Source organism: Mustela nigripes, chromosome 3 (assembly GCF_022355385.1).
Source record: "Mustela nigripes isolate SB6536 chromosome 3, MUSNIG.SB6536, whole genome shotgun sequence".
NCBI classification, from domain to species: Eukaryota; Metazoa; Chordata; class Mammalia; order Carnivora; family Mustelidae; genus Mustela; species Mustela nigripes.
The window spans coordinates 12,563,649-12,575,727 of record NC_081559.1 but is presented as its reverse complement, the minus strand read 5'-3'; the positions used below and the strand labels follow the sequence as shown (position 1 = coordinate 12,575,727).

Below are 12,079 nucleotides of genomic sequence, written 5' to 3'. Positions count from 1 at the left end.
TTTATTCATGTAAACCATCATTCTGGTTGCAAATGCTCACAGCCTACTTGGCCACATTAATCCAGGTTATACAATCATAAAAGCTTCAGCCCCAAATGAGTAAACTAAAGTAACTTACTAAAAGTAAAACTAAAACACATAGGCTAAAGTCCTTCATTGTACTGGGCAGGAGTAAGCATTCAATAAAACTCTAAGGTCTGTTTAACTAACGCACGCAGTATATTCTGGAGAGGCCTGAGCTCTGGACTCAATTTAACAAGCGCTTCTTAAACTTCCGGGTGCCAGGCACTGTGACACTTGAGTGAGGACTCCCAAAGCTCAATCCAGCAATGAAGATTGCCTATGCTTTCCGTATTCATTAAGGACAAAATTTTCGTTTATCAAATACGGTTGCCAGATTCCACAACATTATTTTTAAATATATAAAAATAAAATCATGGTACCCACAGCTAAAGCAATTAAAATTCTTTTGGAAAGACATTCTAAAATTTCAAAGCATTTGTAGGGAAAATAGTTAACAGGAAGGAATAAGAGGCTTCTCACCAAGCCCTTTAGCCAACCAGCTGTTGACTCCCTGGGGTGAAGCATCATAGGCTGTGTGAGGAGAGTAAATCCCGACTCTGTTTTCCAGAGCCCGGATCACCAGGCGCTCCTTCCAGGTTTTCCAGGTTATACGCTTCAGGGGTCGGAAGATGGGTGGGTGGTAGGAGAGAATGAGATCCACCTTCTTCTGCAGTGCCTCCTCCATGACTTGCTCGGTCAAGTCAATGGTAAGAAAGAGAGTGTGTACGGTGTGTGGTGGGCTTGGTTCCACCAGTAGCCCAACATTGTCCCAACTCTCAGCAAGGGAGAGGGACGCAAAGTCATTCAAGGAAGAAACGAGCACCTTCAAATCCATGAAGGAGCGGGAAGGATTGCAGACTGGGTTATGAACAAGCCGGACTGTTCTGCGAATGAGGCGTACAGATGACAACATACAGAAATCAGGCAAAACTGAGTATCTGAAGTCAAAACACAGAAAATAGTACACAGACACACTTTAGGCCTGGACCTTCAAGGGAGCAAAGCAAAGGAGCAAAAGAGCTGTAGTCACATATTCCTGAGTTCAAATACTAATTCTGCCACTTATCATCACACGGTATCTTAGGTAACTCATTTAACCTGAGGTTATTTTCTCATTTACAAAATGGGAGACACTATAACCTACATCAGAGGCCATTCAAGGAGCAAATGAATTAATATGTGTAAGTCACCTAGCATGAGCTTGGTACTTAATACACCAGATGTTCATCCCTACTTCCTGGACCTCACAGAAGCCCTGATTCTTGTTCTCCCCACTCTTGCTTCAACCACTCGCCTCCCTTCTCCAGTTCTTTAAATACCACCCTTTCTTCCAAGACTCCTTCAACTTCCAAAATAAAGCTTCTCAAAAAACCTTTTCAGTGTCTGGGCCCTATACAAAACTAACACTCAACTTCAATTAGAATCCAGGAACAGGGGGCCTGGGTGGCTCAGTGGGTTAAAGCCTCTGCCTTCGGCTCAGGTCATGATCCCAGGATCCTGGGATCCAGCCTTGCATTAGGCTCTCTGCTCCGAGGGGGTGCCTGCTTCCTCCTCTCTGTCTGTCTGCCTCTCTGCCTACTTGTGATCTCTGTCTGTCAAATAAATAAATAAAATCTTAAAAAAAAAAAGAATCCAGGAACATTTCTATTTTTGAAGAAGAGCATTCATAGTATGCCTAACTGACAAGATAAGCATAGCCAACTGTAAATTTAACCAGATAATCGTAATTTCAAAACCAAGTATTTCCACAAAAATATTTAACAAATTTGTTGAAAAATGTACTCTTTCAGGGGGGCCTGGGGGGGTCCAGTCGTTAAGCATCTCCCACTGTCTCTGTGTGTCAAATAAATAAAATCTTTTAAAAAAAAATGTACTTTTTCAGCAAAAAACATTTACTACGACATGTGTGTACTTAATCAGAATCTGATTTGAAATGATGCGGAGCCTCCAAAACCCACTGGAGCCTGGGGTCTTGGAAGATCTTCTGAAGGTCCTTACACACTTCCCTTCCCCGGATTCCAAGCGCTGATACCGCCCCGCTCTCCAGACTCTTCTATATCTGGCAGGCGTGCAAGTAAAGCCCTAGTGGCCCACCACAGTTTTGCGTGATGTACTGCTAAATCTGAAAGAGCCCTTCAAGGTAACAGAGAAGACCCTCCACTTCACAGACCAGGAAACTGCGAGGCTGCGCGTCCTGACGCCGCAGGTAACCACGCGAGGCGGCACAGCGGGTGGGCAGCAGCGCCCACTCTGAAACCGGACCGACCCCCAGAGCCGCGGCCGTGGAAGCCACCTCCTAACGTCTGTTGTGCCGCCCACCTGAGGATAAAAATACCCGCGCCCCGCTGACAGTGTGGTCGAGATGCAACCGTACAGCTGGGAGCAAAGCCCAGTGTCAGCCCTGATTTTAAGCACATTAGTATGGACCACTTGACAGCCTGCAAACTGCACCCTGCTCCGTGACTTCAGATACCTCCCCATTTTAGTCCCACTTCAGACCTTTTCCGGGATAATGAAGAGCCGAGACCCAGCCTGAAGCTCCCGAGTAGGCACTCCTACCCCACTAGCGCCCTATGCCCTCAAGCTACACACAGATTTCCTGCCCGTCTCCTCCTCCGCCTTCCCTCCCAGAAGCACCGTCTTAACCTCCACAGCGTGCACTAACCCCACGCCCGCCACGAACTGCGCTCACTACTTCCGGTCCTGCGCAGAGCCTCCTGGCACTGCAGGATGGGATGGGATGGAGCCGGGCGGAACTGGTCCTCCCCGTTTTATGTCGGAGCCCAAGGCACTGCTAGAGGTTGCGCGGAATGGTTCCGGCTTACGTTTCGTGTCCTGGTACATTTATTAAAAGAGCTCTCTTTCGCTGTCAAAAGGTACCGGGTGAGGATAAATTACATTGTCTTCCTAGCTGTAGTCATTCTGGTTTGAAATAGGAAGGAAGGAAGGAGGAGGTAAAACGAGGCGAGGAGGTGAGGGGCGTACTCTCTAATGGGTCCCCCGCTTGACTTCCGGTAGCCGAAGTCTCTTAACTCCGAAACGTGGGTATATGCAAGGGGATTTTTTTGTTGTTTCAGCAACAGCTGTGCTAGCTGAAGTGGTAAGTAACATCACTCGGTCTTTCATCCACCGAGATTCTTGCTAAGCTCTTTGTTTTGATTCTTGGGCTGCTTCAAGTGAGCATACCCGGCGGGGAGGGTGGTGTTGGAACAGACCCGTTTAGAAAAATAAATAGCGCATTATTGGTGAGTGCTATTGTTGTGCCCAAATTCCGAGACCCCCCAAAGACGACCACCAGAGTCCAGAGTCAAAGCCAAACAGCAAGGGTCGTTGATTACAGGTTCCAACCCGGACCTCCACGCACTCGTTGCCAGTGATGCTTAGAGGTCCCGAGCTCGGGATCACAACACCTTTTATACACTATTTTTGGGGAGGCAGGGACTTAGCATACATCATAGTATCTTGTAAAAATCACCACATACTGCGGGAAAATCAAAAAGGAACTCTATAATATGACTGGCGCGCTACAGAGCGGGAAAAGGCTGGGAACAGATTATTGGTTAGGTCAAAGGGCTGTCATTCTTCAAACTGCTGAGTTGGCGCCGCCAGGGTATGTGTCACCTCAGGATTGACCAGGGTCTTCCCGTCAAGCCGCAGGGCGCCAGATGGTTGTTATCTCTCGGCCCAGAGCCAGGTGGGGGGTCCGGGAGCAGCCATTCTGTCAGGGTCAATTCTGGGCGGGGGATGTGTGGTTCCAGAGTGTCCATAGAAAGTCTGCTGGTATTTTTCCATCTCCTCATGGGTTAGCAAGCGAAGGTACAGAAGCAGAAATAGCGGTAATGGTTATAATTTAGGCATCTCACTATAGGAGAAGATAATTGGGCAGGTCCTAGAGTGAAGGCAGTTTTAAATAGAGTTATCAGGCCAGTGAGACCTGACTTTCGAGCAGAGACTTGGACGTGAGGGATGTAACTGTCCAGACGTCCGAGTTTAAGTGCTCCAAAGGGAGAACACTCGGTGTCTAGACCCCAAGGCGGAAATGTACCTGACTTGCAGGAGTTGCAGGGAGGCTTTTGAATAAGAGTAAGTGAGAGATTGAGGGGCTTGAGTCGGGAAGGTTCTCATCGTTTCCATAGTCAGATTTTTATTACTTGGGGATGCTATTCGAGACGTTTTCTTTTAAATATGCAGTAAAAATGAGCATGTGTGAGTTGAGAGGAAAATAAACATAGTTTTGTCTTTCAGGAATAGAGGCACGTTTTCCAACTTCTCTTGGTAAGACTGAGAAATTCAGCAGTAGTACTTCCTGAAACCATCAAGAAGAAAAATGGTAAGCTTTGTACAAATTTTTTTTAAGATTTTATTTGTCAGAGAGAGAGCGAGCACAATAGGGGGAGAGGCAGGCAGAGCAGGCAGAGGGAGAAGCAGGTTCTCCCCGCTGAGCAAGGAGCACAATGTGGGACTCAGTCCCAGGATGACAGGGTCATGACCCGACACCAAGGCTGACGCTTAATCTACTGAGCCACCCAGGCGTTCCCAGTTTTGTGCAATTCATAATGTCTTTCATTATAAATAATTTTTAGAAATTCAGTTAAGGGAAATAAAACTGTGTGGACTTTAATGGCAAGACATGAATGGTAAGACAGAAGCACACAGCAGATGACCGCTCTAAACAAAACCAGAAGCAAAATTACTTTTAAATTCTTCAGCATTTTCACTTAAAATGCACAGAATTTACTTTTTACAGAAAAAGACTGATTACAGCATATACATGGAAAGAGGGAGCTGCAGAGTATACCCAGGTGTGATAATTTTAACTGAATCCTTTTGTTCTGGATCTAAGGTAGCACCCAGAGCTTGCCATAGAAGACAGGCAATGAGAATAATGCTCTGTCTCCCTCCCACCCTACCCCCGGCTCACACACTCTTGCCCTCTATCAACCTGACCATACTTTCTGACTGCGAGAAACTATTGGGAGAAGAGAAATGAAAAAGGAAGCCTCAGAGTAACCCCCCACCCCACAATGTAGCAACCAAAGGGATGTGCAAGTTACTGGGACAGCAGATAAACAAAAAGCAAGCAAGAATAATATGGTTACCTCTGTACACTTAGGATCTAGAAACACAGAAGACTGTTGTCTTTAGTGAAGAAAGGAATTGTTTTTAACACTGTCACTCAGAATTAAAGTACATAAGGAAAATGGTGGAACCTGTTTTGAAAAGTCATTTTCTTACTATTTTTCAATATAAATGATGTTGGTGTGTTTCCATTTAAATCAGTATTACTAACATGACCATTGTTTTCATTTTTATTGATGAAAAATTCACACTTAAGTATTTCCATTACAGTATTTACTATCAAATTTTAGGATAGATACCATTTTACATTAACATATTCATCTTCTGGAGTTTTTTTTTTTCTACTGTTGAAATAAGTTTTGAAGAAGTACAGCTTACTCTCAGCTATGAGGACAGTTCATCTCTGAAATGTTGTTTTTTTGTGTTTTCATTCAGATTGTCATCTTTATCCTAGTTTGGGAAATAAATACAATGCATAAAGTCATGAAGAAATCTCATTTTTTATTTTTCTTGTTTTTAGTCAGTGACACTGCATACAGATGTAGGTGATATTAAAATAGAAGTTTTCTGTGAGAGGACACCCAAAACTTGTGAGGTGAGTACCATTATGTACCTGTAAGTTAATGAGTTAATGCAGCAGGATAACCATTTTGAAATTAACCTAAAAAACAATGAACACTTGTATATAAAACCAGTGTCAGGAAAAACTAGGCGGCATAATTTCTCACTTAATTTCTACTTACTTTTTTTTCTTTTTTTTTTAAAGATTTTATTTAACAGAGAGAGAGATCACAAGTAGGCAGAGAGGCAGGCAGAAAGAGAGAGGGAAGCAGGCTCCCCGCTGAGCAGACACACCCCCACCCCTACCCCCGCAATGCAGGGCTTGATCCCAGGACCCTGAGATAATGACCCGAGCTGCAGGCCACCGAGGTGCCCCAGTTTCTACTTACTTTTGATGTTAAAGGTGGAGCAAAGAAAAGATTGATAATTTTTCTTTAACTGTAGAGTGGTAGGTATCTTTTTCTGCTCATTTTATTAGGATATTAGGTAAGAGAACTGTTTCTTACATTATTTTAATTATTTAAATGACAAGGAAGGAAAAAGTTAGCTCTCTCTCTATATTCATTTAGCAATTACTTATGAAAGACTATCTTGCCAGGGTCAAGGAATACAGTAATGAACAAGAGATATCCCTTGCCCTTACAGAGCTAATACTCTGAGAAAATAAGCTGGGGGGCGGGAGAGTCATTCTAGAAAAAAAATGATTCCAGATCATGATAATGCGTTGTAGGAAACAAAGTACTGAAATGGAGACTAATGGAAAGGAATTATTTAAAAGAAGTTGAGGGCAGGCCTAGCCAGGAAAGTGATACTTAAACTTAGTGCAGAAGGTAATGAAGGCATTTTCATGGAAAGACATAAAAAGAATATTCCAGGTATAGAGATAGAAGTACAAAGGGCTTAGGTGGGTAAGCCGACCCCTTTCAGATGAATTTTCAGAATGATAGTGGGGTTAACATAGTAATAGAAAGAAATTATTAACACATGAGATGTAGAGGTAGGATTGTGTATTCTATTCCAAGAACAAAAGGAAGCCATTAAAGTGTTTTAGGCAGAAAAGTGAGATCCAAAGTAATTCCTAAAAACATAAATGCATTGTTAATGGTATTTTTAGTAAATAAAATAGTTTGCTCATTGCTTTAAATGTGTTTCTGTTACATCATTTCCCAATCATTATTTTTACTCTTTTCAGAATTTTTTGGCTCTTTGTGCCAGTAATTACTACAATGGCTGTATATTTCATAGAAATATCAAGGGTTTCATGGTTCAAACAGGAGATCCGACAGGTAAGTTTCTCCATCAATATCTAGAGAATTGGGTATATAGTATGAAGAAGAGAGTAGACAAAGAATAAAAAAATTTATAATGTAACATTGTATATAAACTATGCTCCAATTAAAAATATTTGGAGGGGGTTGTCTGGATGGCTCAAAGAGGTTAAGTATCTGACTCTTGATTTTGATCCAGGTTTTGATCTCAGGGTTGTAAGTTCAAGCCCCGCTGGACTTGGAGCCTACTTAGAGAATTATATGAAAACAAGTTTTTTTAATAAATAAAATTTATTTAATTTTTATAAAATAAAACCAAAGATATAAGCACACAGAGTTTTTATAACCCGGCTACCTTACCATAGCAAGAAATTTTTTAAGTAGAAGCTGCTGGCATCTAGCTTTGCATTAAAGTAGGACAGGGGTGCTTGCATGGCTCAGTGGGGTGAGCACTGGACTCTTGGTCTCGGCTTGGGTCGTGATCTTGGGGGAGTGAGATCAAGACTTACATCAGACTCTGTGCCAGGTGCAGAGTCTGCTTCAGTTCTGTCTTCCTTTCCCACTGCCCCTCCTGCTCGTTACACTCTCTCTCTTCAAAATAAATAAATAACATCTTAAAATATGAACACTATTGACAGTGAAAGGATTTCTTTCTTTGTAGAGATACTTTATTTTTCTGGTCTGTGAAGTGAAATTTTGAGAAGAGGGGACATATATAATTTTAACTTTTTTTTTTTATTTATTTTTGAGAGACTGCCTGCGCAAGCATGGGAGGGTGACAACGGGGGTGGGAGGGGAAGGCAGACTCCCCGCTGAGCAGGGAGCCCCATGTGGGACTCGATCCCAGGACTCTGGGATCATGACTAAAGCCGAAGGCAGATGCTTAACCAACTGAACAACCCAGCCACCCCAAATGTTATTTATAATTAAAGAATTATTGGGGTGCCTGGGTAGCTCAGTTGGTTAAGCATCTGCCTTTGGTTGGGATCATGATTTCAGAGTCCGGGGATCAAACCCCATGTTGGGCTCAGCAGGGAGCCTGCTTCACCCTCTCCCTCTGCCTCTTCCCCAGCTGTGCCCTCTTTTTCTCTTTCACACAAATAAATAAAATCTTTAAAAATAAATAAACAGGGGCACCTGGATGGCTCATTCGTTAAGTGTCTGCCTTTGGCTCAGGTCATGATCCTAGAGTCCTGGGATGGAGCCCCACATAGGGCTCCCTGCTAAGTGGAAAGCCTGCTTCTCCCTCTCCCACTCCCTCTGCTTGTGTTCCCTCTCTCACTGTGTTGCTGTCAAATGAATAAATTAAAATCTTCTTAAATAAAATAAATAGTTATAAAATAGCCCATATGTTTTAGAAACTGAACCTTTTCAGGCACTTGGGTGGCTCAGTTGGTTAAGTGACTGCCTTCAACTCAGTTTATGATCCTGGAGTCCTGGAATTGAGTTCTGGCATAAGGCTCCCTGCTCAGTGGCCAGCCTGCTTCTGCCTTTCCTCCCTGCTCCCGCCCTCTCTATCTCTGCCTCTCTCTCTGTCCAATAAATAAAATCTTTAAAAAAAAAAAAAAAAAAAAAAGGAAGAAAAGAAAATCAACCTTTTCAACTTTTTTTTTTTTTAAAGATTTTATTTATTTATTTGACAGAGAGAGAGATCACAAATAGGCAGAGAGACAGACAGAGAGAGAGATGAGGAGAAGCAGGCTCCCTGCTGAGCAGAGAGCCCAATGCGGGACTCGATCCCAGGCCCCCGGGATCATGACCTGAGCCGAAGGCAGAGGCTCAACCCACTGAGCCACCCAGGCGCCCCATCAACCTTTTCAACTTTTAACTAGATACTTTGGTTTCTGTTTTTTCTTTTTAAGTATTTTATTTATTTATTTGACAGAGATCACAAGTAGGCAGAGAGAGGAGGAAGCAAGCCTCCCTACTGAGCAGAGAGCCGATTCGGGGCTCAATCCCGGGCTCCATCCCAGGACCAGGATATTATGACCTGAGCTGAAGGCAGAGGCTGTAACCCACTTGGCCACCCAGGCGCACCGATACTTTGGTTTTTTTAATTAGATACTTATTTTGATTTGTCTTGTAATATAGGTACCGGAAGAGGAGGTAACAGTATCTGGGGCAAGAAATTTGAGGATGAATATAGTGAATATCTTAAGGTATATCTCTAGTGCTTCAAAATCTATTTTCTCATGCCTTGTTTACACTTGAAAACTTCTAGTACGTATGTTGTTAATGTCATTAGTATACAAACAAACTTTTTTTGTAGTTTTAGTATACTTGATAAATGTCAGGGAGAAAATGGCAAGAAAAATTTCTTGCCTTAAATATATTTTAGAATATATAAATGTATTTTGGAATCTCACAATCCCATGTATCTTAATATTAAGGGAGCTTATCTTCGGATCCAACCTGAAATGTTTAATCAGTAACGTATCAACAGGGCTAAATGTCTCACTAGGTTAAAGGGAAGGGCATAGCATGGTGAAATTAGAGATTTTTATTTTCCTTCCTGTTTTTGTTTTTCTTTTTGTTTCTTTTTTTAATTTATTTATTTATCCGAGAGAGCAAGCGAGCACACCGGCAGGCAGAATGGCGGCAGAGGGAGAAGCAGGCTCCCTGCCGAGCAAGGAGCCCGATGTGGAACTCGATCCCAGGACGCTGGGATCATGACCTGAGCCAAAGGCAGCTGCTTAACCAACTGAGCCACCCACGTGTCCTGTTTTTGTTTTTTTTTTTTCACATTTTTCGTTCACATTTTCTTGATTTTTCAAACTTTCTAAAGAACATTTTCTTTTTAATTTCGTATAAAAAAGAAAAAAAATTATTTTAAAGTAATCTCTACATCCAGCGTGGGGCTCAAACTTACAACCCCAAAATCAAGAGTTGCATGCTCCATCAGCTGAGCTCGTCAGGTGCCCCACGGAATGTTTGTTGGTTTTGTTTTGTTTTGTTTTTGTTAATAAACTAATGCATGCCTGTTTTTAAAAATTTTTTTTAATTTAAATTTAAAAAATTAAAATAGCATGATACTATCTTAGCTCAAAAACAAGCAAAAGAAAAAAATATATTGTTTAGGCATATTTAAAGATAGTAGAATAATGGTTCTCCGAGAGGTTGAGGTGACAGATAAGGAGTATACAGGCATATGCAACAGTTGGGTAAGCTGGATTCTTAAATCTTAGAAATAGATTAATGAGTATTAAGTTCTAAGGGGTACATTACACTCTTGTGTATGTATCAAATGTAACATTTGGGAGTCACCTTTTAGGAAGACAATGAAGGATTAATATCTTTTTTTCACATTTTTAAAATTCAGTTGATTAACATACAACGTAGTACTGGTTTCAGAGGTACAGGCCTGTGATTCATCGGTCTTACGTATAATACCCAGCGCTCATTACATCACATGCCCTCCCTGATGTCCATCAAAGCATTAGTATCTTGATGTAGCTGTATTTCTGTTGCTTGTCTCACTAGTGTTTCCTGATAAATAGCTAAGGAGAGAGTAATCATTATTTATTGGCAGCAACTCCTTATAACACAGTTCTGTCATGTGTTCCATCTTATCAGTAGAGTCCTTTTAATTCTTTAATAGTTACTTGTTTAACAAATACTATCATGAAATTAGAGCTGTAGGAAACCTTCCCTTGATCATTCAGTCCTGGGTCATGAACTGACTGCCCTTGGGTAGAAGACCCAAGATATATTCTCAATGGCCATTGGCTTAAAAAAAATGTTTAGCACTATCAGGCAAGAGATAACACCATTCCTTTTGCCAGACTCCATCACTCCCCAATGTGTACATTCTGTCCAATTAATTTATTACCTGCTGACTCATGCAGGCACTTGAGTTATGAATAAACCCCTGAACTAGTCCAACCACCCTCCCTTGTTTTACAGATACAGAAACTAGCCAGAGTCCAGTGTATATGTGAAGAGTTTATGGGGATTTTGGTTTTGTTGTCTGCCTGATCGTTCCATGCCAGCATGTTCCTTAATATAAATGTAAGGATTTCTATTATACCTTGGTATTGTGAAAAATGTTTGTGGCTGTACTCCTTCAAAGTGAAAATGAAACTAACTGGGGCATGTGATTTGATACATGACCAATTTACATATAAGTTTTAGAAATACAGATAATACAAAAAGTGAACATTGGCATTAGCCTTAATAGAAGCTGATTAAATGTTTTCTTGGTCCCTTAAAAAGTACAGGTCTTGTTTCAGTCCTATATTTGGAATATTTATATTAAAACACAGGTAAATATTTTGCCCTATCTTTTACAGCACAATGTTAGAGGTGTTGTATCTATGGCTAATAATGGCCCAAACACCAATGGATCTCAGTTCTTCATCACCTATGGCAAGCAGCCACATTTGGACATGAAATACACAGTATTTGGAAAGTGAGTATTTTGGTGTCATCCTTCCGTACTTTCTCTGGGCTTTCCGATACCAAAGAAAATCTTATGACTGGTTTGTATTAGATCCATTTGTAGCGGTGCTGTGCGAGTACTTTGATGGTAGTATTCCTACCCATTGCTGTTGTCTTAAGGCATAAAAATGAATTTTTGTTTCTGATTTTGACTCCTATCCATGACAGAATATCAGTATTTTTTATTGTCCACTGAACTAGGGAATTCAAAGAACTATGAGCATGGTCCTTTCAGGAAACTGTAATAGGTATTTGGATATTGTGTTTCAGTCTAAGGAAATTTTCATCCATTTATATTGTTTCTCTTTCAGGGTGATAGATGGTCTGGAGACTCTGGATGAACTGGAGAAGTTACCAGTAAATGAGAAGACCTATCGACCTCTTAACGATGTACACATTAAGGACATAACAATACATGCCAATCCATTTGCACAATAGCTATAATAGATCTGGAAAAATACTTGGCCGACTATTCAAGGAACATACGTATTGTGTTTACCCAGTTTTAATTATGTAGAAAGATTACATCATCTTCCTGCCTGTTTATAGCTAAGATCTTCTAGGAGTTGGTGGTACCATGAGGGCCCAAACAGCTTTCATTTCCATTATTACAGCATATTTTTTACTATAACTATTATCTAATGTATTTAAGTTCAATTTTTTAAAAAACT

At 41.3% G+C, this 12,079-nt stretch overlaps 2 protein-coding genes across 10 annotated transcripts in view; one reads left to right on the top strand and one right to left on the bottom strand.

Annotated features, from left to right (window-relative positions):
* The window catches only part of NIF3L1 (NGG1 interacting factor 3 like 1), a 24,879-nt gene extending 22,062 nt beyond the window's left edge, over positions 1–2,817 (bottom strand). For 2 of the 6 annotated variants that reach the window (XM_059393157.1, XM_059393159.1), the window contains exons 1-2: positions 2,563–2,722; positions 544–1,001 (exon numbers count right to left, since the gene is read on the bottom strand). In XM_059393157.1, the coding sequence (XP_059249140.1) occupies positions 544–976 (433 nt within the window). In that variant the 5' untranslated portion in view covers positions 977–1,001; positions 2,563–2,722. The other 4 variants (XM_059393162.1, XM_059393158.1, XM_059393160.1 and 1 more) reach the window with 4 other exon arrangements.
* On the top strand, positions 2,808–12,079 carry PPIL3 (peptidylprolyl isomerase like 3). Of its 4 annotated transcripts, none has more exons than XM_059393167.1 (7): positions 2,808–2,939; positions 4,309–4,393; positions 5,663–5,737; positions 6,896–6,989; positions 9,063–9,130; positions 11,261–11,379; positions 11,720–12,079. In XM_059393167.1, the coding sequence occupies exons 2-7, from the start codon at positions 4,391–4,393 to the stop codon at positions 11,844–11,846; spliced, it is 486 nt and encodes a 161-aa protein (XP_059249150.1). In that variant the 5' UTR covers positions 2,808–2,939; positions 4,309–4,390; the 3' UTR covers positions 11,847–12,079. The 4 variants fall into 4 exon arrangements, with proteins under 4 accessions (XP_059249150.1, XP_059249147.1, XP_059249146.1 ...); XM_059393164.1 differs by having other exon boundaries at positions 2,808–2,946; XM_059393163.1 differs by lacking the exon at positions 2,808–2,939 and adding an exon at positions 3,013–3,163.